The sequence below is a fragment of the Apostichopus japonicus genome, chromosome 23, assembly GCF_037975245.1.
Source record: "Apostichopus japonicus isolate 1M-3 chromosome 23, ASM3797524v1, whole genome shotgun sequence".
NCBI lineage: Eukaryota > Metazoa > Echinodermata > Holothuroidea > Aspidochirotida > Stichopodidae > Apostichopus > Apostichopus japonicus.
In genome coordinates, this window is record NC_092583.1 from 8341524 (window position 1) to 8366480 (window position 24957).

At 38.1% G+C, this 24957-nt stretch overlaps 3 protein-coding genes across 3 annotated transcripts in view; 2 read left to right on the plus strand and 1 right to left on the minus strand.

The window, feature by feature from the left end:
* Positions 1-5670, minus strand: part of LOC139964540 (sialate:O-sulfotransferase 1-like) — a 44489-nt gene extending 38819 nt beyond the window's left edge. The window contains exon 1 of the mRNA XM_071966179.1: positions 5649-5670. The gene's annotated coding sequence lies outside the window, so the exon portion shown is untranslated. The remainder of the gene's footprint in view (positions 1-5648) is intronic.
* LOC139964545 (ankyrin repeat and SOCS box protein 8-like) lies at positions 2265-11505 on the plus strand. The gene is made up of 4 exons (XM_071966187.1): positions 2265-2423; positions 4706-4926; positions 6440-6571; positions 8693-11505. Exons 2-4 carry the CDS (start codon positions 4837-4839, stop codon positions 9332-9334), a joined length of 864 nt encoding a protein of 287 aa, XP_071822288.1. The 5' UTR covers positions 2265-2423; positions 4706-4836; the 3' UTR covers positions 9335-11505.
* A 1953-nt stretch (positions 11506-13458) lies between these two features.
* LOC139964912 (uncharacterized) overlaps positions 13459-24957 on the plus strand; it is a 50996-nt gene continuing 39497 nt past the window's right edge. Inside the window, exons 1-4 of the mRNA XM_071966967.1 lie at positions 13459-13598; positions 15882-16102; positions 18018-18149; positions 20263-20889. Of these exons, the coding sequence (XP_071823068.1) occupies positions 16013-16102; positions 18018-18149; positions 20263-20889 (849 nt within the window). The 5' untranslated portion in view covers positions 13459-13598; positions 15882-16012. The remainder of the gene's footprint in view (positions 13599-15881; positions 16103-18017; positions 18150-20262; positions 20890-24957) is intronic.

A 24957-nucleotide genomic window follows, 5' to 3' on the forward strand; every position in this document is an offset into this window, starting at 1 on the left:
CATCTGATGCAAATTTCTCAAGTGTTTTCTCAACTGAAAAATTATCTGTGTAAACGGGTTCTAAACTACATGTTAAAAAACTGACAAGATCGGATCCTATAGTCTTTTTCGGCGGGTAGAGTGTTGAATGACACTATCGTGCTACATACTGGCTACGCCCTGATCATATGATATCATTATCAGCAGATTTTGTTTCCTGTTTAAATTCTTTTACATGTTCTTTTACATAATATATCAGAAAGACAAACATAGTGCTCTTTTACAAGTTTTCCAGTAGGATGATTCTTGTTTATTGTCCAATGTCTGGACTTTAATACATTTGATGAACTTAACTGATGGACAATATAAACTTTCATATTTTGTAATACAGCCAGAAATGCAGTGGCCTAAAAACAAATATCGTTATCGCAGTGTATTAGCAGTGTCATAATTATTTATAGGAAGTGCGTATCACGTACGATTGCTAGCTTAGCTTTATAACATGCTGTTCGTGCAACAACTTAGGACGACTCATTGAACGAACGTTTTCGACGTTGTTGTGCATACAGTTCGTGACATTCCATAGAGTGCGGTTAGGTAGGCAATATGTATTTTATTACGCAGTGGCCAACTGTAGGCTTGTAATTGGTTATAAGCTAAATTTAGCTAATTGCATCTGCCAAACTAAGTAAGTAGTTGAATCAGTAGGCGTGAATGTTACTACGATTACAATCGAGTTAACGGAGCTGACGAGTATTCAAGATCAAAAGAGCACTGACAAAATACCATGCTAAAAAAATGACAGTTTAAAAAAAAATAGACACTGAAAGGGGGGAGCGGTCGCTCCCCCTGCTCCCCCCCCCCCTGGCTACGTCCCTGCGCTCCAGCAAAGGTTGCTTTAAGAGAAGCACTGAGACATACTGCTAAACCAGTAGGAAGGCCCGTGACTACCTTGCTAAGTCGCAATTTAAGACGTTAATATTAACAATTTCGAGGAAGCAATAAACCTTGCGCAAGATCGTGATACGTGGCGGAGGTTAATCACTGAGCATGTCGGATAGACGAGACTCAACTTACTACTACTACTAAGTATAGAAGTCAGGAATCCAGCGCCTTCTGCCCTACAAAATATATTTGTAATTTAATGCCAAATGTGCCGAATACCAAAACATTTATAAAGCGCCGTAACATCTATAGATATGTATCTCTGTCAGATGCACTGTTACCGGAGATAAACACATTATAATACGTCCTCACAATAACTGTTGACGTACGCGTTGTAAGAAATATCACGTTGTGCCAAAAAAAAAACGTATGATAAGCGCGCACATACACTGGATTTACCTTAAAGTGTGATCAGTATCACTGTGATGTAGGCCAGTGCGGGCACATGGCCCAGCAGGGGGTACAAGGTCGTGTCCAACCCTGTACAAACTACAGTATCCCCCCACGCACATACACACATAAACACGGGCGCACACACTATGCCATCATCATATTTAAGAGAACTTCACAAGTTATTGGTCACGAGTATTGTGCTCCTTTAATTGCTGAAAATCCAAAAACGTTTGTCAAAATTGTCATATCCTGACCTGAAATAATTGAGGGTCTTACAGGGCGATGTGATATGATGTAATGAATTGCGTTACGATGCGAAGTAATGCTACACATTATCTTATTTTTATTCAAAAACTATACAGCGCAGTGCAATCTAATGGCATATATAATTATAAGACAATGGATTATACTTGGCTGCATTATTTACTTACTTGGCAATATATTCAAAGATCTGTCGGATGGTAGAGAGCTTTGTAGTAAACCGTTAGTCTTTATTGTGTCTATAAATGCATTCATCTTTCATTCTCATTCATCTTCCTTAAAGTGGAGGACACAGCCGAGGACGGTTTCCATACCTTATTCCGCCCACAGATGAACTTACGATATACTGCAAAACAGCCCATCGTTATTTTGTGTGTTGCCTATCGTTCTATCAAAAGTGCTACTATTAACATTAAGATAAACAGTGAGCAAAAAAAAATCTAGGAATGACAGGGAAAATGTATGAAATTACCGTTAATTGTAACCTGTTTTGATATTTTGGGGAATAATGATCAACTTCAATACCATTCTTTCATAGAAGAAGAATTTCTAGCAGACGGTATGGTTTGAACTGAGGGCGTACTGCAATTTGGTGTCCCTGGATGAAAAGTTGGCAAATTACATGGATAGAAACCTATATTGTGCACTGGCTACCCTGGTTTGTTTTCCCTTTCGGTTTTGTTATTTTGTATTTCTTGTGCTAGTGTACATGTACGATACGTGTGTTATATATACATCTATAAATAATGTTACTTTTTGTTATTGGTCTAAATGAAACCATCGAAGCACGCCTGTTGGCAGAAAACTCTGAAAAATCAACAGTTGCAGAGACTACCAACAGAAACGTACCATTTATATGCAGTTTTACATATTTTCAGGCTAGGAATAAGATTAATCACGAAAGTAACCCCTCCCAGGCACAGCCTTTGAGCTCAAACTGAAAGCAACTCACCGGGTCTTGTATAAGACTAGGGCATAGAATTGGATGTACAACTTTATAGGTTAGGGTTAGGACAGTAGACTAAGGCCTAGGCCTACTGTAACTTACGCCAAAGATTCTCATTATGTGGTAAGTTAGGCCTACAGTGGCCACGAAGTGTATCCTCATAGTTGCTGTCTGCTGTTATATCACACAGTTTATACAGTAGGCCTAACATTAGACCTAGGCTATACCATAGTCTAGAATAGATTGATGTACAGTTAACCCCGATTATCCGAATTGGTGGGGAGCGAAGGTAGTTCCGATAAATCAAATGGTTCAGATAATTGAATTTTCATCAAGTAACTTATTTTTGACTATGAGACACCCATGTAATGCCTTCTAAATGATTGTATATATATATTAGTTTCCATGTTCATAAATTGATTCTTTTGATGATTGTATTCAGAATAGAAAAGCATTTGCTTTTGATTCCAGGAGGTGGGGGGGGGGGGGGGATTACCACATACTTTCACCACTCTGACCACATGTTCAGTAGGACATATATTATCGCTGTATAGGCCTCTTACTGTAGTACAGGATACAAGTGTCAGTGGTTTATTCTAGCGTAATACTGATTCACAATATCCGTAATACTTGATTAACACGCTTTAGAGGTTCTTGTATAGAAAAGTAAGAGAGAAAGTAGTTACAGCTTGTACCTAATAAAGTTCTTTCATGTTTGAATAATTTATCATGAGGTAAATGGCATTTCTTTACGCCGAAAGATCCAAAACAAATATGTGCGTGGCCAGTTGACTTTTCTGGAGTGCATGTTTTTGTAAACATGTTAGTAAAGTGACTTGGACTTTCCTTAAATTACTCATTCCAATATTGGGGGGGGGGGGGGGCGGAATGAATGTGAGAAGGGGAATCCCTAATTGCAGTTGTAACAAGAAAGAATTTAAGCTTCAGATTTTACAGTGATACAATTTTGTATTTATATTTAAATAATTTCGGATTAAATTTTTAGCAGACATTCAGAGTTACCCAGGGCTCTGCATTTAATATCGGTGTTTATTGTACGCCACTAAGCTGAATTTGCCATAGGTTACCCTAACTAGCCTTTCTTTTTGGGGTTAAAACCACCTACCAAATTTCCCACTAAAAGCACTTAGCCTGTCTATTAAGTTTTAATCATATTCAAACAATTTCAATTGACTGGTTCCTTATTCATCATCGTTTCATGCATTGACCTCCTTTGTCCTAAACTGCCTTGTCACAATCGCAGATAAGGGGATTTCTGAAAATGAAAAAATCTAAATATGATGCAAACACTGTGACGTAAATAGTCCCGGCATTGTAACAAAGTGTGAAGATTGTAATCTGTAATTGCTACTCATATAGTAAAGCCTTTGCACACTACCATGAAAGTTTTTTTTTTTTGAATTTCTCAAAAATTTTCAAAATCTCATTTATCTGGTATGACGTAATATAAGGCCCTAGCCTACATGCTAGGCACACAAGCGCTAGCCTAATGCACGTTCACTGATGTGAATTTGTGACCGAAAATTATCAACTCCTATTTAAAACGGTTTACAATCTTGGTACAAATAACAATCAAACGTTTATGTAGTACTAGTGATAATCTATTCGATATGTAGAGCAATAGAAGAATTCAATGAAAATAAACAGGCTTTGTCAAAAGAATTTGAAAGCTGATCAATTTGTAAGTCATCAAATTTACGTTGTACATAATGTGGGTACTGTATGTACTTGGAATCAATAACACTCGGCCTCCAGACTGTTTATTGATGAACGGAAGGCTGGTTTGGAATATCGGGGGTTCGGATGAAAGGGATTTGAAAAATGGGAGTTTTATCTATCATACAACCAATAGCTGTATAGGTATAGCTGACCTAAACCTGACATTGCCCAAAAAAATGGTATTGCTTAAAATACCGATTGTAATTATCCAAGTAGTTTGCCCAAAGTTCAACCCTGCCCAAGATGCAACACGGAAAAGAATAAGTATAAAACTTTAAATGCATACGCTCGTAGTTTGTATTTAACATGATGAATAATAAATATGCGAAACTGCAGCTATTCATTTTTTTTTTATAAGCTCTTTACCATGTCATATTTCTTTATCATTCTTCTTTATATCAATTGTGGATTTTTCATCTTTAATCCTGATCATTTGTCAAGTTGGTTGCGATGCCCAGACAGAAGTCCTAGCGGAGGAGGATTAGATGAAAGCATCCTCTCGGAGAGAGCTCTCTCAGATGACTGACGGTGACGTCTTCTCTTTCCATGATTTCCACGATAGTGTGTGAAGGATGTACTTCAGATTTGCAATGACGCAGCACACCTTTAATCTGTCAGAGCGACTGATTCGGGTGATTAATGGCTGGAATGTCAACCCTAAGGTAAGATCAAATGGTAACACTCCTTCGCCTGAATAAACATTCAACGGTGTTTGTCCTTCAAAGGATAGTCCAGAGGGAAACTTACTTTTGACCAATGAAAGGAGAATATATACTCAGCAGTTTGGTGATATTTAACATGCAATTTCTACATTTAGTGTTAGAGATACTTATAGTTGAAATTGTCACAGCTTGTACCATAAGGGAACTTGAAGCAAACAGGCGCGATCAGCGTTTGCAGTAGGAGGAGAGATTGCGGGATTCCTGCAATTTTTCTAGAGGGTCCCGCAAAACGGTTTCCTCTTTCAGGGAATTTCCCGCAACAATTCCTGGTACTTTCTGGAACTTGCACCATTAACGTACAGTTACACAACTTGCCACTAATAAGCCGGATGTTATAAAGTTTTGTTGAGTTTTGTAAGGAGTAATCTGATTGGTCAAATCTTTCCAAAAGAAAACACGTATTGATAATTTTGAAGAAGAAACTTGGATGTACATTTCAAAGAAAAACTAAACAAATTTGTCATATGCACCTGTTTGCTTCAAGTTCACCTTCCCTTCAAAACATGTCAATTTCAAATGACGTAATTTCCAGAAATGATACGTAGAACGTTTGATGCAAATCACAACAGGGAGCTAAGAATCTGTTCTCCTTTCATCAGCCTCAGAAAAGAAATTTACCTGAAAATCCATTAAACATCGCCACACGATAGCCGAGTACTTACCTGTATGCACTCCAACATCTGCAAACTCTTCCAATTAGCGAGGGAAGTGATGTTTCCTGTTCTGCTTCACATCTTTTTATCCATACATCAAATTGAGCCTCAGTAGAGAGTTTAATTCTGCATTCTATAGTATCCTTATGTATCAGAGATGCTCCAATGTCGTCTTAGTGAACATTAGCAAGAGATTTCCAATAACTGGAAGAAAAGGAAAGGTCCCTCCCACCAAACAGCATTTTCACAGTGTGGGACGTTTTCTTAAAGCCCCACGAATTCAACAAAAAAATTTCCTCAAAGAACATTGCTTTCAACCGTTTGATGTTGTAAAACAGTCTGACACAAGTTGAATGACAGACAGTCTATGCATTGGTACCAAAAAATTGGAAATCTTTACCACCTTTCACACCCCAATGTTCAGCTAAGAGACTTCAATTGCAACAAATTGTGAGCCTTCACAATTTTTGGCAATGAGCAGGGGAAAATTGTCATAAATAACAGCAAATCTGTGTTTGGGGTTTCTCACCGTCTTTGGCCAACAAATTTGGTCGGTTGTGTCATGGAATAACTGCCAACCCGACATGGTCCAGTCTTAATATTACTGACGTTTGTTTGTCTTCTCTGTTTAGAAAATGTCAACTTTCACAATTCTACCCCATCTTTTATGATATTTTTGTTGTTTACAACAAGTGAACAATTAACTGTGTCTTGTTTGAAGTGTATAATTTAAGAGAGAGGATTTTCTCCTTTAAATACAACCAGTTGCAATGAGATTTTATCGACTGGGTTCTTCACAGGATACCGTGGAGGAGATTCTGAGAGAAGGAGCCGATGTCAACCACGTCCATGGACTCTGCCTACCTCTCCACTGTGCCTGCTCTGTGGGGAATCCAGCCGTTGTTGAACTACTATTAGATTACGGAGCAGAGGTAATTTCAATACAATTGACTATATTTGGTCTTACATGATTTAACTGCATTCTGTGGTTGTTGTTGCCATAAACTGGTGGCACCAGTCTCCACCGATAGTTAAAGGAGAGATGGGATACCCGATAGGATCGTCTTCTGACATAGTCTCCACCGAAACTGTACTGGCAGAGAATTGGGAAATTTAGGCATAAATTTCAAACATTTGCAAAACGATAAGATTTGAAAGCAGAACGTCAAAAGTTTTTGGGACAAAAATTAAATTGTCTGCATCGGAAAAACGGTTAGTATACTCACTGACTCGGAGAGAAAGGGGGGGGGGGTGCAGTACACTTTTGAAAACCTGTAAGTATTATCGAAAACATCAGCGAGTTTCATAAAGGTACTCCTTTTATTCATTTGTGCAACTTCCCAACACAGAATGAAAAAGAGAAAGCATGCTGGGAATGACTACAAATATCCTTTTCATTCTTAATGCTGTCATTGTGTTGTCAATGTTTCAGGACTTTAAATTTTTCAGGGTCACTGAATCTTGTTGGTACCTAACTAACTTTAAGCTGACTGGATCATTTCTCATTCTTAAACTAATATTTCACTTTTTCAATTTCTTTTTTTTTTTTCTTTTTTTAGCCAGTCAGGACTTTTCCTGATTTCCTGTAGACCTTAACATTGGAAAAAAGCTGAGGTTGTCTCGATTTGTTTCAAATTCAAATCATTTCAAATCATAAGTGTGGTTCCTGGTTACTTTCTTAGTATGCAAGGTACTGCAGCTTCTTGCTAATATCCCTAGCTAAGAAATACTTTAGTTTAGTTTAGTAGTATAAAGGATCAGGAGGGACACTCAAGTCCCCATCAAGGACCTTATAGCAGTGAAAAAAAAACTGTAAGACCACAAAAAATCAGACCCGATTACAATGCTTAAAGTGCTTGTCCAAAGTATTCTTGAACCCATTCACACTTCTTGCAAGTACAACTTTCTCCGGCCAAACCATTCCACTCATTCACAACCCTATTTAGGAAGAAAAAGTTATGCCAAAATATTAATCCTACTTTGTAACTTCTGGAGTTCAAGACAATGACCTCTGGTACAACTACTATTATCAAACTTGAAAAAGTCAGTGAAGGATAAATTGTCAAAACCCTACACAATCTTGAATACCTGAATCAAGTCACCACGTAACCTCCCTAAAGCTCCAGTGTGGTCAGATTCAAATGGTAAAAAAATTATAACTGGAAGGAGAAAAGAAAGATATTTCATCTTAATTGCCATAATGGCATTATTCACTCAGTTGTTACCAGATGCATTCACCAACTCTGAAAAATTCATATCTTTGAAAAAAAATTTTTTGTTTGTACTGTAGTATTTGGTGTTGACAGACTATGTTAGGCTATCAGATTGAGTTACCATAATGTCCCATTATTTGGCTATTATCAACCAACTGGGGGTGGGGGGGTGGGGCTTGCATAACTCATTGGGTAGTGCACAGGACCTTAAAGCTCCGGGCCTCAACTTATCATCTAGCCAATAACTTCTCCGCTTTTTCAATATTACTTTCCATTAAGTGTCTGTTTCTGATTAGCTTGTACATATGTGGATCCATTTCTAACACAAAATCATTCTCAAGAGAACGTCATGGAATAAAACTGAATTTCACTGTTATGGCCTGACCAGAACATTTGATCTGATCCGTTGTACTTTATACCGTTCAGTGAAATCGTGCGAAATGACCTTTCCACAATTTATGGAAATAAGTTGTAAAAAATGTGTGAATCTTTTGTTGCACTCATTATTAACCAATAAGGTTCAATTTCCTCGTCAGGGTTACGACTCCAAAGCCGTTGTCAATGGTAACGGAGTGGCCGAAAATTTTGTGCGTTTTTGACCTTGAGTTCAATCATTCATTTATTATTTGATACTATAATAAATAGACTTCACTTTTACAATCCATGAAATGAAAAATAAAAATGGGACTTGAGACTTATACTGGCAAAAGAATCCCTTACTTTAGCTTATTCAACAGAGCTAACTTTGAAATTATGTCAGTACTATTTTATTATATTGCCTTGCAAACAATCAAGAAGTTTGATTTGTAAAAGCTCCAACTATTTCCCTTCTTCCGGCAGGTGAATGCAATAGACGGTTTCGGCCGGTCCGCCATGCACTGTGCAGCCGAGGGCTCGACGGATTGCCTCCAAGTGCTGGTATCTCACGGGGGCGACGTAGACATCTCGGACAACAACCGTAACAGACCGCTTCATTGGGCCGCCTACCGTAACAAAGATAAGTCTGTGCGTTTCCTATTGGAACACGGCGCGCTAGTTAACGAGCCCGACATGTTTTACAATACTCCCTTACACTGGGCTACGATGAAGTCCAGCCTGGAGGCCATCAGAGTCCTCCTGGACTTTGGCGCCGAGGTCACGGTTCGCAACGACAGCGGTCACAGTCCGGTCCTAAAGGCCGCCCACATGTTCACGGCGGGACTCTCCACCGAGAGAGAATGGGAGGTCTTGAATCTACTCCTGAAAGCGGCCGGTAACGTCCGAATCTGCGACGACGACGGCCAAATTCCACAGAACATATTCCAAGATACGGACCTTATGAAACTTCTCATTCCAGTGTGTTATACTCCTCGCTCTCTGAGTCAACTATGTCGTTACAACATTAGGAAGAGTGTGGGAGAAAGACATGTAAACAAACTTATCATGGAACTGCCTTTACCTGATTCCCTACTAAGGTTTCTACTACTTCTTTCAAAGGAATAAACATAAAATGAAAATTGAACTTTTTGGGGTTTTTTTTTTTTTTGCTATACATGTCAACAAATCATTTTTTTTTAAATCATTCAACTTCACACACAAAATAAGAGGAGGAATTGTTTGTCAAAAAAATTAATGCTCAAAAATATTTCAAAAAATGCAGGGTTAATGTTTGGAACTGTGTATAATAGTGAAATTTCACCAAGTGAGCTGGAGTAGATCACTGAGCTAAGCATGCATTCCAAAATGCTTTCAATTAGCTAGAATATTTGTAAAACATGTTAAGGAACAAACAGAGATACAGTCCTCAACAGTAATATTATTTGCTATCTTTCCAAGTGTACCAGGAGACTGTAACAATGGATATGTTGTGGTCAACAACCAATCAGATTCAAGTACTTGGCAGAGGCAATGATTAACATGTTGGCAGACAAGCTGTTCTGTACAAGTGAATATTAGTCACTCAGTTAAAAAATTGTCAACCGTTGTTAATGCAAATGACATAGATATAATTTTTCTAGCTATATCTTCAGCTTAGATGGCTCTTTCTGGGTGACTGTTTCCTATTTATTCATTTATGACTATTACTTGTAAGCTCATTGTAAGAGAAGCTATAACAGAAATGACTGGTTTCAGCGGGTGTTAGGAGTCTAACCAGTGGCTCTGACTAAACTTTGGTCGTTTTTCCCTACCAAACGAGCTATCCAACTGTTATTTTTGTTTAATTGTCGGCCCATATCAGCTCTCTGTATCTTTGAGGCATTGCTAGGTGCAAGCCATAGAAATTTGCTTACATTTTCACACATCTTGTCCAGTTTAAAACAGATGCCGAAAAATCTTCAGAAAGGGATTAAAAGATGAAATGTCAGCAAGATTATTTATGGAAATAGCTTTTTTAGACTTTTAATTATACTAATCCAACCCAATCAGGATATAACTAGGGAAGGATTTTTTTTTTTAAATTTATTATAATTTTATTCACATTTCGGTTTCTTAAACCTCTTAAATGGAAGTAAGCTTATATCAGACTTGAAAAAGGATCAAAGGTATCCTTATTACCAGGAAATTATCGATGACGAAGAATCCATTTATATTCTGAGGGGAAGGAAAATGGCAGAAGATGTCTGTGATTGTTGGTGAATCAAAGCTGAGAAAATGTTGTCAGGATGAACAATAGGATATAGCATATGGCAAAGAATGGGAGAAAGATGGCGCCAACTAAATAGAGATTTGATTGGCGCATGATCTGTTGGGCGGGGCTTGCAAATTTTAATGAAGTTTGTAGAATCTGCGGACTTGTTAGAAAATCTGGAGAATTTTATTCAGCTCAAAATTTTAAATGACAGATAACTCAATAAAAATAATGAATATTTGTATTAAAATTTGCATAGAAAGGTGTCTTTTTTACTGAGTTTTAAGGGCAGTAAGCTGGAAAGGTCAAAGTTTTTTCAATTTGGCAAACAAGTACTGAGACTTTAATTGACCATGAGTGTGGGTGGCATCCAATTCAACATTTTAATTCAAATTTGGAATCTGTTCAATTTAGAAAGTCATTTCAGATGGGAAAAACCATCGATTGCTCTTGAATGAAAAACCCACCTTACCATGACCCCGCCGGGTATCAAACCCGGAACTTCCCAATTGCTTAGCATCATTGCCACAAATGCCACCGCCTTTATCCACTCAACCACAGCACCGGTATAAAGATTGATTTGAAAATGCAAAATATGTTTCAAAAGATCTTGTCATCAACATTTTTCAACGAAATTGTATTTAAGCTAGTTACTAGTGTGACCAACTCACGGTTTATATTAAACCCCAAAAGTCTAAAAATTTCTTGTTCTACCCCGTACAGTGTAGACCAGTTAATAAAATTTCTTCGAAGAAAGTACCTGCTTTTTTCCATGCTTTTTCGATCCATGCTTGTTTTTTCTACCACATGTGTCATTTCAATAAATATCTTGATATTTATAGGATGTGATAATAATAAATTTTGTATTTCTGTGGTACCATAAAATATGTCTTTAAAACCGTTAAACCGCCCCTCTCCCTGTTCTTTCCCTGCTATGTAGGTATACTTCCCATTCCAGTCGGATCGCTTAATCTTAATGCAACATTGGAAGTTCATTATAGGGTCACAGCCTTTTACCGCAAAGCAGATTCTGGAAATAGTTCGCTGTATTCGCTAGGTTAAGCAAGTACTATGTGTTCGTGGTGCTATATGCAAGTTGAACTGAACATCATGTTACCAAAGTATCCACTCTTCTCAATAAACACTTGTGTGACGTCACGAAACAACGCACAGCGCATCGTTACATCAGCTGACGCAGAGAGGCTGTTACAGCGCCTTCCGCGCTATGCAATGTCTTTGTAATCGAGCACTGACTGTGCTAAACACATGACTTCTGACATTTAGTTCAGCGCGTCTGACCGGAGATTTTCACAACGTGTGACTGCGTGTACGCGCTAGTTGGCTACATCATATACGAATGCGTTGTTATGGTCAAATATGTTGAAAAAAAACATGCGTGTGCCAGCGAACGATTGCAGTGGCTTCATCTGTTTGTGTGTGTTAGAAGTATAGAAGTCAGGAATCAATAACAATTGGTTATCAAACGATGAGCTCTACAATGAAACCAACCAAACACTTTGGTCATCCATAGTCGCACATAGAAGATTTAGATTTTTTGGTCATGTAGTAAGACTTCCGGAGGACGCTCCAGCAAAGGTTGCTTTAAGAGAAGCACTGAGACATACTGCTAAACCAGTAGGAAGGCCCGTGACTACCTTGCTAAATCGCAATTTAAGACGTTAATATTAACAATTTCGAGGAAGCAATAAACCTTGCGCAAGATCGTGATACGTGGCGGAGGTTAATCACTGAGCATGTCGGATAGACGAGACTCAACTTACTACTACTACTAAGTATAGAAGTCAGGAATCCAGCGCCTTCTGCCCTACACAATATATTGTAATTTAATGCCAAATGTGCCGAATACCAAAACATTTATAAAGCGCCGTAACATCTATAGATATGTATCTCTGTCAGATGCACTGTTACCGGAGATAAACACATTATAATACGTCCTCACAATAACTGTTGACGTACGCGTTGTAAGAAATATCACGTTGTGCCAAAAAAAAACGTATGATAAGCGCGCACATACACTGGATTTACCTTAAAGTGTGATCCGTATCACTGTGATGTAGGCCAGTGCGGGCACATGGCCCAGCAGGGGGTACAGGGTCGTGTCCAACCCTGTACAAACTACAGTATCTCCCCACGCACATACACACATAAACACGGGCGCACACACTATGCCATCATCATATTTAAGAGAACTTCACAAGTTATTGGTCACGAGTATTGTGCTCCTTAAATTGCTGAAAATCCAAAAACGTTTGACAAATTGTCATATCCTGACCTGAAATAATTGAGGGTCTTACAGGGCGATGTGATATGATGTAATGAATTGCGTTACGATGCGAAGTAATGCTACACATTATCTTATTTTTATTCAAAAACTATACAGCGCAGTGCAATCTAATGGCATATATAATTATAAGCCAATGAATTATACTTGGCTGCATTATTAACTTACTTGGCAATATATTCAAAGATCTGTCGGATGGTAGAGAGCTATGTAGTAAACAGTTAGTCTTTATTGTGTCTATAAATGCATTCATCTTTCATTCTCATTCATCTTCCTTAAAGTGGAGGACACAGCCGAGGACGGTTTCCATACCTTATTCCGCCCACAGATGAACTTACGATATACTGCAAAACAGCCCATCGTTATTTTGTGCGTTGCCTATCGTACTATCAAAAGTGCTACTATTAACATTAAGATAAACAGTGAGCAAAAAAAAAATCTAGGAATGACAGGGAAAATGTATGAAATTACCGTTAATTGTAACCTGTTTTGATATTTTGGGGAATAATGATCATCTTCAATACCATTCTTTCATAGAAGAAGAATTTCTAGCAGACGGTATGGTTTGAACTGAGGGCGTACTGCAATTTGGTGTCCCTGGATGAAAAGTTGGCAAATTACATGGATAGAAACCTATATTGTGCACTGGCTACCCTGGTTTGTTTTCCCTTTCGGTTTTGTTATTTGTATTTCTTGTGCTAGTGTACATGTACCATACGTGTGTTATATATACATCTATAAATAATGTTACTTTTTGTTATTAGTCTAAATGAAACCATCGAAGCCTGTTGGCAGAAAACTCTGAAAAATCAACAGTTGCATAGACCAACAGAAACGTACCACTTATATGCAGTTTTACATATTTTCAGGCTAGGAATAAGATTAATCACGAAAGTAACCCCTCCCAGGCACAGCATTTGAGCTCAAACTGAAAGCAACTCAACGGGTCTTGCATAAGACTAGGGCATAGAATTGGATGTACAACTTTATAGGTTAGGGCTAGGACAGTAGACTAAGGCCTAGGCCTACTGTAACTTACGCCAAAGATTCTCATTATGTGGTAAGTTAGGCCTACAGTGGCCACGAAGTGTATCCTCATAGTTGCTGTCTGCTGTTATATCACACAGTTTATACAGTAGGCCTAACATTAGACCTAGGCTATACCATAGTCTAGAATAGATTGATGTACAGTTAACCCTGATTATCCGAATTGGTGGGGAGTGAAGGTAGTTCCGATAAATCAAATGGTTCAGATAATTGAATTTTCATCAAGTAACTTATTTTCGACTATGAGACACCCATGTAATGCCTTCTAAATGATTGTATATATATATATATATTAGTTTCCATGTTCATAAATTGATTCTTTTGATGATTGTATTCAGAATAAAAAAGCATTTCATTCCAGGAGGTGGGGGGGGGGGGATTACCACGTACTTTCACCACTCTGACCACATGTTCAGTAGGATATATATTAGCTGTATAGGCCTCTTACTGTAGTACAGGATACAAGTGTCAGTGGTTTATCCTAGCGTAATACTGATTCCCAATACCTGTAATACTTGATTAACAAGCTTTAGAGGTTCTTGTCTAGAAAAGTAGGAAAGAAAGTAGTTACAGCTTGGACCTAATAAAGTTCTTTCATGTTTGAATAATTTATCATGAGGTAAACGGCATTTCTTTACGCCGAAAGATCCAGAACAAATATGTGCGTGGCCAGGTGACTTTTCTGGAGTGCATGTTTTTGTAAACATGTTAGTAAAGTGACTTGGACTTTCCTTAAATTATTCATTCCAATATTGGGGGGAATGAATGTGAGAAGGGGAATCCCTAATTGCAGTTGTGACAAGAAAGAATTTAAGCTTCAGATTTTACAGTGATACAATTTTGTATTTTTATTTAAATAATTTCGGATTAAATTTTTAGCAGACATTCAGAGTTACCCAGGACTCTGCATTTAATATAGGTGTTTATTGTACGCCACTAAGCTGAATTTGCAATAGGTTACCCTAACTAGCCTTTCTTTTTTGGGTTAAAACCACCTACCAAAATTCCTACTAAAAGCATTTAGCCTGTCTGTTAAGTTTTAATCATATTCAAACAATTTCAATTGACTGGTTCCTTATTCATTATCATTTCATGCAATGACCTCCTTTGTCCTAAACTGTCTTGTCACAAATCGCAGATAAGGGGATTTCTGAAAATGAAAAAATCTATATATGATGCAAACACTGTGACGTAAATAGTCCCGGCATTGTAACGAAGTGTGCAGATTGTAATCTGTAATTGCTACTTATATAGTAAAGCCTTTGCACACTACCATGAAAGTTTTTTTTTTGAATTTCTCAAAATTTTTCAAAATCTCATTTATCTGGTATGACGTAATATAAGGCCCTATAGCCTACATGCTAGGCACACAAGCGCTAGCCTAATGCACGTTCATTGATGTGAATTTGTGACCGAACATTATCAACTCCTATTTAAAACAGTTTACAATCTTGGTACAAATAACAATCAAACGTTTATGTAGTACTAGTGATAATCTATTCGATATGTAGAGCAATAGAAGAATTCAGTGAAAATAAACAGGCTTTGTCAAAAGAATTTGAAAGCTGATCAATTTGTAAGTCATCAAATTTACGTTGTACATAATGTGGGTACTGTATGTACTTGAAATCAATAACACTCGGCCTCCAGACTGTTTATTGATGAACGGATGGCTGGTTTGGAATATCGGGGGTTCGGATGAAAGGGGTTTGAATAATGGGAGTTTTATCTACTGTATCATACAACCAATAGCTGTATAGGTATAGCTGACCTAAACCTGACATTGCCCAAAAAAATTGGTATTGCTTAAATGCCGATTGTAATTATCCAAGTGGTTGGCCCAAAGTTCAACCCTGCCCAAGATGCAACACGGAAAAGAATAAGTATAAAACTTTAAATGCATACGCTCGTAGTTTGTATTTAACATGATGAATAATAAATATGCGAAACTGCAGCTATTCATTTTTTTTTTTTTTTTTTTTGGATAAGTTCTTTACCATGTCATATTTCTTTATCATTCTTCTTTATATCAATTGTTGATTTTTCATCTTTTATCCTGATCATTTGTCAAGTTGGTTGCGATGCCCAGACAGAAGTCCTAGCGGAGGAGGATTAGATGAAAGCATCCTCTCGGAGAGAGCTCTCTCAGATGACTGACGGTGACGTCTTCTCTTTCCATGATTTCCACGATAGTGTGTGAAGGATGTACTTCAGATTTGCAATGACGCAGCACACTTTTAATCTATCAGAGCGACTGATTCGGGTGATTACTGGCTGGAATGTCAACCCTAAGGTAAGATCAAATGGTAACACTTCTTCGCCTGAATAAACATTCAACGGTGTTTGTCCTTCAAAGGATAGTCCAGAGGGAAACTTACTTTTGACCAATGAAAGGAGAATATATACTCAGCAGTTTGGTGATATGTAACATGCAATTTCTACATTTAGTGTTAGAGATACTTATAGTTGAAATTGTCACAGCTTGTACCATAAGGGAACTTGAAGCAAACAGGCGCGATCAGCGTTTGCAGTAGGAGGAGAGATTGCGGGATTCCTGCAATTTTTCTAGAGGGTCCCGCAAAACGATTTCCTCTTTCAGGGAATTTCCCGCAACAATTCCTGGTACTTTCTGGAACTTATACCATTAACGTACAGTTACACAACTTGCCACTAATAAGCCGGATGTTATAAAGTTTTGTTGAGTTTTGTAAGGAGTAATCTGATTGGTCAAATCTTTCCAAAAGAAAACACGTATTGATAATTTTGAAGAAGAAACTTGGATGTACATTTCAAAGAAAAACTAAACAAATTTGTCATATGCACCTGTTTGCTTCAAGTTCACCTTCCATTCAAAACATGTCAATTTCAAATGACGTAATTTCCAGAAATGATACGTTGAACGTTTTATTCAAATCACAACAGGAGGCTAAGAATCTGTTCTCCTTTCATCAGCCTCAGAAAAGAAATTTACCTGAAAATCCATTAAACATCACCACACGATAGCCGAGTACTTACCTGTATGCACTCCAACATCTGCAAACTCTTCAAATTAACGAGGGAAGTGATGTTTCCTGTTCTGCATCACATCATTTCATCCATACATCAAATTGAGCCTCAGTAGAGAGTTTAATTCTGCATTCTATAGTATCCTTATGAATCAGAGATGCTCCAATGTCGTCTTAGTGAACATTAAGGCCCGGTCACACTATACCGATTTTTTATCGGAATACTATCCGATTTTCCCGGAGGAATCGAAACAGCCTGTTTTTCGTTCAGGTCTTCTAGCCACAGTGATAAAGGACCTGATTTGCTATCTGTTGAGCCATTCCGATGTGGAATAGGCCTCTCCTAACTTTTGATATTGACTCTGTTTCCTTTTATCGGATAGCTATCCGATTTCTCTTCCGATTTTTATCGTTTTTCGATGTGACGTCACTTCAGAATGTAGTCCGTTCCAGAACCCGTCAGATTTGGAGTAGGTATTCGAATATTCCACTGCATTCATTACATTCACTACCACAAACCTCACTCTTCGGCCTAAAATCGGAAAAATCGGACCGGATTCCGATAAAATATCGCTGTAGTGTGACCGGGCCTTTAGCCAGAAATTTCCAATAACTGGAAGAAAAGGAAAGGTCCCTCCCACCTAACAGCATTTTCACAGTGGGACGTTTTCTTAAAGCCCCACGAATTAACCAAAAAATTTCCTCAAAGAACATTGCTTTCAACCGTTTGATGTTGTTCAGTCTGACACAAGTTGAATGACAGACAGTCTATGCATTAGTACCAAAAAATTGGAAATCTTTACCACCTTTCACACCCCAATGTTCAGCTAAGAGACTTCAATTGCAACAAATTGTGAGCCTTCACAATTTTTGGCAATGAGCAGGGGAAAATTGTCATAAATAACAGCAAATCTGTGTTTGGGGTTTCTCACCGTCTTTGGCCAACAAATTTGGTCGGTTGTGTCATGGAATAACTGCCAACCCGACATGGTCCAGTCTTAATATTACTGACGTTTGTTTGTCTTCTCTGTTTAGAAAATGTCAACTTTCACAATTCTACCCCATCTTTTATGATATTTTTGTTGTTTACAATAAGTGAACAATTAACTGTGTCTTGTTTGAAGTGTATAATTTAAGAGAGAGGATTTTCTCCTTTAAATACAACCAGTTGCAATGAGATTTTATCGACTGGGTTCTTCACAGGATACCGTGGAGGAGATTCTGAGAGAAGGAGCCGATGTCAACCACGTCCATGGACTCTGCCTACCTCTCCACTGTGCCTGCTCTGTGGGGAATCCAGCCGTTGTTGAACTACTATTAGATTACGGAGCAGAGGTAATTTCAATACAATTGACTATATTTGGTCTTACATGATTTAACTGCATTCTGTGGTTGTTGTTGCCATAAACTGGTGGCACCAGTCTCCACCGATAGTTAAAGGAGAGATGGGATACCCGATAGGATCGTCTTCTGACATAGTCTCCACCGAAACTGTACTGGCAGAGAATTGGGAAATTTAGCCATAAATATCAAACATTTGCAAAACAATAAGATATGAAAGCAGAACGTCAAAAGTTTTTGGGACAAAAATTAAATTTTCTGCATCGGACTAAACGGTTAGTATACTCACTGACTTGGAGAGAAAGGGGGGGGGGGGTGCAGTACACTTTTGAAAACCTGTAAGTATTATCGAAAACATCAGCGAGTTTCATAAAGGTACTTCTTTTATTCATTTGTACAACTTCCAACACAGAATGAAAAAGAGAAAGCATGCTGGGAATGACTACAAATATCCTTTTCATTCTTAAATTCTAAAAGAGAAAGGGGGGGTGCAGTCTTTAAGTTTTTCAGGGTCACTGAATCGTGTTGGTCCCTAACTAACTTTTAAGCTGACTGGATCATTTCTCATTCTTAAACTAATATTTCACTTTTTCAATTTCTCTTTTTTTTTTCGTTTTTTTGTTGCCAGTCAGGGATTAGCCTGACTTCCTGTAGACCTTAATATCGAAAAAAAGCTGAGGTTGTCTTGATTTGTTTCGAATTCAAATCATAAGTGTGGTTCCTGGTTACTTTTGTAGTATGCAAGGTACTGCAGCTTCTTGCTAATATCCCTAGCTAAGAAATACTTTAGTTTAGTTTAGTAGTAAAAAGGATCAGGAGGGACACTCAAGTCCCCATCAAGGACCTTATAGCAGTGAAAAAAAAACTGTAAGACCAAAAAAAATCAGACCCGATTACAATGCTTTAAAGTGCTTGTCCAAAGTATTCTTGAACCCATTCACACTTCTTGCAAGTACAACTTTCTCCGGCCAAACCATTCCACTCATTCACAACCCTATTTAGGAAAAAAAAGTTATGCCAAAATATTAATCCTACTTTGTAACTTCTGGAGTTCAAGACAATGACCTCTGGTACAACTACTATTATCAAACTTGAAAAAGTCAGTGAAGGATAAATTGTCAAAACCCTACACAATCTTGAATACCTGAATCAAGTCACCACGTAACCTCCCTAAAGCTCCAGTGTGGTCAGATTCAAATGGTAAAAAAATTATAACTGGAAGGAGAAAAGAAAGATATTTCATCTTAATTGCCATAATGGCATTATTCACTCAGTTGTTACCAGATGCATTCACCAACTCTGAAAAATTCATATCTTTGAAAAAAATTTTTGTTTGTACTGTAGTAATTGGTGTTGACAGACTATGTTAGGCTATCAGATTGAGCTACCATAATGTCCAATTATTTGGCTATTATCAACCAACTGGGGGTGGGGGGGTGGGGCTTGCATAGCTCATTGGGTAGTGCACAGGACCTTAAAGCTCCGGGCCTCAACTTATCATCTAGCCAATAACTTCTCCGCTTTTTCAATATTACTTTCCATTAAGTGTCTGTTTCTGATTAGCTTGTACATATATGGATCCATTTCTAACACAAAATCATTCTCAAGAGAACGTCATGGAATAAAACTGAATTTCACTGTTATGGCCTGACCAGAACATTTGATCTGATCCGTTGTACTTTATACCGTTCAGTGAAATCGTGCAAAATGACCTTTCCACAATTTCTGGAAATAAGTTGTAAAAAATGTGTGAATCTTTTGTTGTACTCAATATTAACCAATAAGGTTCAATTTCCTCGTCAGGGTTACGACTCCAAAGCCGTTGTCAATGGTAACGGAGTGGCCGGAAATTTTGTGCGTTTTTGACCTTGAGTTCAAACATTCATTTATAATTTGATACTATAATAAATAGACTTCACTTTTACAATCCATGAAATGAAAAATAAAAATGGGACTTGAGACTTATACTGGCAAAAGAATCCCTTACGTTAGCTTATTCAACAGAGCTAACTTTGAAATTATGTCAGTACTATTTTATTATATTGCCTTGCAAACAATCAAGAAGTTTGATTTTTAGAAGCTACAACTATTTCCCTTCTTCCGGCAGGTGAATGCAATAGACGGTTTCGGCCGGTCCGCCATGCACTGTGCAGCCGAGGGCTCGACGGATTGCCTCCAAGTGCTGGTATCTCACGGGGGCGACGTAGACATCTCGGACAACAACCGTAACAGACCGCTTCATTGGGCCGCCTACCGTAACAAAGATAAGTCTGTGCGTTTCCTATTGGAACACGGCGCGCTAGTTAACGAGCCCGACATGTTTTACAATACTCCCTTACACTGGGCTACGATGAAGTCCAGCCTGGAGGCCATCAGGGTCCTCCTGGACTTTGGCGCCGAGGTCACGGTTCGCAACGACAGCGGTCACAGTCCGGTCCTAAAGGCCGCCCACATGTTCACGGCGGGACTCTCCACCGAGAGAGAATGGGAGGTCTTGAATCTACTCCTGAAAGCGGCCGGTAACGTCCGAATCTGCGACGACGACGGCCAAATTCCACAGAACATATTCCAAGATACGGACCTTATGAAACTTCTCATTCCAGTGTGTTATACTCCTCGCTCTCTGAGTCAACTATGTCGTTACAACATTAGGAAGAGTGTGGGAGAAAGACATGTAAACAAACTTATCATGGAACTGCCTTTACCTGATTCCCTGCTAAGGTATCTACTACTTCTATCAAAGGAATAAACATAAAATGAAAATTGAACTTTTTGGGTTTTTTTTTTTTTTTTTTTTTTGCTATACATGTCAACAAATCATTTTTTTTTTAAATCATTCAACTTCACACACAAAATAAGAGGAGGAATTGTTTGTCAAAAAAATTAATGCACAAAAATATTTCAAAAAATGCAGGGTTAATGTTTGGAACTGTGTATAATAGTGAAATTTCACCAAGTGAGCTGGAGTAGATCACTGAGCTAAGCATGCATTCCAAAATGCTTTCAATTAGCTAGAATATTTGTAAAACATGTTAAGGAACAAACAGAGATACAGTCCTCAACAGTAATATTATTTGCTATCTTTCCAAGTGTACCAGGAGACTGTAACAATGGATATGTTGTGGTCAACAACCAATCAGATTCAAGTACTTGGCAGAGGCAATGATTAACATGTTGGCAGACAAGCTGTTCTGTACAAGTGAATATTAGTCACTCAGTTAAAAAATTGTCAACCGTTGTTAATGCAAATGACATAGATATAATTTTTCTAGCTATATCTTCAGCTTAGATGGCTCTTTCTGGGTGACTGTTTCCTGTTTATTCATTTATGACTATTACTTGTAAGCTCATTGTAAGAGAAGCTATAACAGAAATGACTGGTTTCAGCGGGTGTTAGGAGTCTAACCAGTGGCTCTGACTAAACTTTGGTCGTTTTTCCCTACCAAACGAGCTATCCAACTGTTATTTTTGTTTAATTGTCGGCCCATATCAGCTCTCTGTATCTTTGAGGCACTGCTAGGTGCAAGCCATAGAAATTTGCTTACATTTTCACACATCTTGTCCAGTTTAAAACAGATGCCGAAAAATCTTCAGAAAGGGATTAAAAGATGAAATGTCAGCAAGATTATTTATGGAAATAGCTTTTTTAGACTTTTAATTATACTAATCCAACCCAATCAGGATATAACTAGGGAAGGATTTTTTTTTTTTATTTATTTATTATAATTTTATTCACATTTCGGTTTCTTAAACCTCTTAAATGGAAGTAAGCTTATATCAGACTTGAAAAAGGATCAAAGGTATCCTTATTACCAGGAAATTATCGATGACGAAGAATCCATTTATATTCTGAGGGGAAGGAAAATGGCAGAAGATGTCTGTGATTGTTGGTGAATCAAAGCTGAGAAAATGTTGTCAGGATGAACAATAGGATATAGCATATGGCAAAGAATGGGAGAAAGATGGCGCCAACTAAATAGAGATTTGATTGGCGCATGATCTGTTGGGCGGGGCTTGCAAATTTTAATGAAGTTTGTAGAATCTGCGGACTTGTTAGAAAATCTGGAGAATTTTATTCAGCTCAAAATTTTAAATGACAGATAACTCAATAAAAATAATGAATATTTGTATTAAAATTTGCATAGAAAGGTGTCTTTTTTACTGAGTTTTAAGGGCAGTAAGCTGGAAAGGTCAAAGTTTTTTTCAATTTGGCAAACAAGTACTGAGACTTTAATTGACCATGAGTGTGGGTGGCATCCAATTCAACATTTTAATTCAAATTTGGAATCTGCTCAATTTAGAAAGTCATTTCAGATGGGAAAAACCATCGATTGCTCTTGAATGAAAAACCCACCTTACCATGACTCCGCCGGGTATCAAACCCGGAACTTCCCAATTGCTTAGCATCATTGCTACAAATGCCACCGCCTTTATCCACTCAACCACAGCACCGGTATAAAGATTGATTTGAAAATGCAAAATATGTTTCAAAAGATCTTGTCATCAACATTTTTCAACGAAATTGTATTTAAGCTAGTTACTAGTGTGACCAACTCACGGTTTATATTAAACCCCAAAAGTCTAAAAATTTCTTGTTCTACCCCGTACAGTGTAGACCAGTTAATAAAAATTCTGCGAAGAAAGTACCTGCTTTTTTCCATGCTTTTTCGATCCATGCTTGTTTTTTCTACCACATGTGTCATTTCAATAAATATCTTGATATTTATAGGATGTGATAATAATAAATTTTGTATTTCTGTGGTACCATAAAATATGTCTTTAAAACCGTTAAACCGCCCCTCTCCCTGTTCTTTCCCTGCTATGTAGGTATACTTCCCATTCCAGTCGGATCGCTTAATCTTAATGCAACATTGGAAGTTCATTATAGGGTCACAGCCTTTTACCGCAAAGCAGATTCTGGAAATAGTTCGCTGTATTCGCTAGGTTAAGCAAGTACTATGTGTTCGTCGTGCTATGTGCAAGTTGAACTGAACATCATGTTACCAAAGTATCCACTCTTCTCAGTAAACACTTGTGTGACGTCACGAAACAACGCACAGCGCATCGTTACATCAGCTGACGCAGAGAGGCTGTTACAGCGCCTCCCGCGCTATGCAATGTCTTTGTAATCGAGCACTGACTGTGCTAAACACATGACTTCTGACATTTAGTTCAGCGCGTCTGACCGGAGATTTTCACAACGTGTGACTGCGTGTACGCGCTAGTTGGCTACATCATATACGAATGCGTTGTTATGGTCAAATATGTTGAAAAAAACATGCGTGTGCCAGCGAACGAGTGCAGTGGCTTCATCTGTTTGTGTGTGTTAGAAGTATAGAAGTCAGGAATCAATAACAATTGGTTATCAAACGATGAGCTCTACAATGAAACCAACCAAACACTTTGGTCATCCATAGTCGCACATAGAAGATTTAGATTTTTTGGTCATGTAGTAAGACTTCCGGAGGACGCTCCAGCAAAGGTTGCTTTAAGAGAAGCACTGAGACATACTGCTAAACCAGTAGGAAGGCCCGTGACTACCTTGCTAAATCGCAATTTAAGACGTTAATATTAACAATTTCGAGGAAGCAATAAACCTTGCGCAAGATCGTGATACGTGGCGGAGGTTAATCACTGAGCATGTCGGATAGACGAGACTCAACTTACTACTACTACTAAGTATAGAAGTCAGGAATCCAGCGCCTTCTGCCCTACACGATATATTGTAATTTAATGCCAAATGTGCCGAATACCAAAACATTTATAAAGCGCCGTAACATCTATAGATATGTATCTCTGTCAGATGCACTGTTACCGGAGATAAACACATTATAATACGTCCTCACAATAACTGTTGACGTACGCGTTGTAAGAAATATCACGTTGTGCAAAAAAAAACGTATGATAAGCGCGCACATACACTGGATTTACCTTAAAGTGTGATCCGTATCACTGTGATGTAGGCCAGTGCGGGCACATGGCCCAGCAGGGGGTACAGGGTCGTGTCCAACCCTGTACAAACTACAGTATCTCCCCACGCACATACACACATAAACACGGGCGCACACACTATGCCATCATCATATTTAAGAGAACTTCACAAGTTATTGGTCACGAGTATTGTGCTCCTTAAATTGCTGAAAATCCAAAAACGTTTGACAAATTGTCATATCCTGACCTGAAATAATTGAGGGTCTTACAGGGCGATGTGATATGATGTAATGAATTGCGTTACGATGTGAAGTAATGCTACACATTATCTTATTTTTATTCAAAAACTATACAGCGCAGTGCAATCTAATGGCATATATAATTATAAGCCAATGAATTATACTTGGCTGCATTATTAACTTACTTGGCAATATATTCAAAGATCTGTCGGATGGTAGAGAGCTTTGTAGTAAACCTTTAGTCTTTATTGTGTCTATAAATGCATTCATCTTTCATTCTCATTCATCTTCCTTAAAGTGGAGGACACAGCCGAGGACGGTTTCCATACCTTATTCCGCCCACAGATGAACTTACGATATACTGCAAAACAGCCCATCGTTATTTTGTGTGTTGCCTATCGTACTATCAAAAGTGCTACTATTAACATTACAACAAACAGTGAGCAAAAAAAAAATCTAGGAATGACAGGGAAAATGTATGAATTTACCGTTAGTTGTAACCTGTTTTGATATTTTGGGGAATAATGATCAATTTCAATACCATTCTTTCATAGAAGAAGAATTTCTAGCAGACGGTATGGTTTGAACTGAGGGCGTACTGCAATTTGGTGTCCCTGGATGAAAAGTTGGCA

Coding starts and splice junctions, on each gene's coding strand:
- LOC139964545 (XM_071966187.1), top strand. CDS start 4,837: ATGTACTTCAGATTTGCAATGACGCAGCACACCTTTAATCTGTCAGAG. Junction 4,927..6,439: donor GCTGGAATGTCAACCCTAAG/GTAAGATCAAAT, acceptor GGTTCTTCACAG/GATACCGTGGAGGAGATTCT. Junction 6,572..8,692: donor TATTAGATTACGGAGCAGAG/GTAATTTCAATA, acceptor TTCTTCCGGCAG/GTGAATGCAATAGACGGTTT.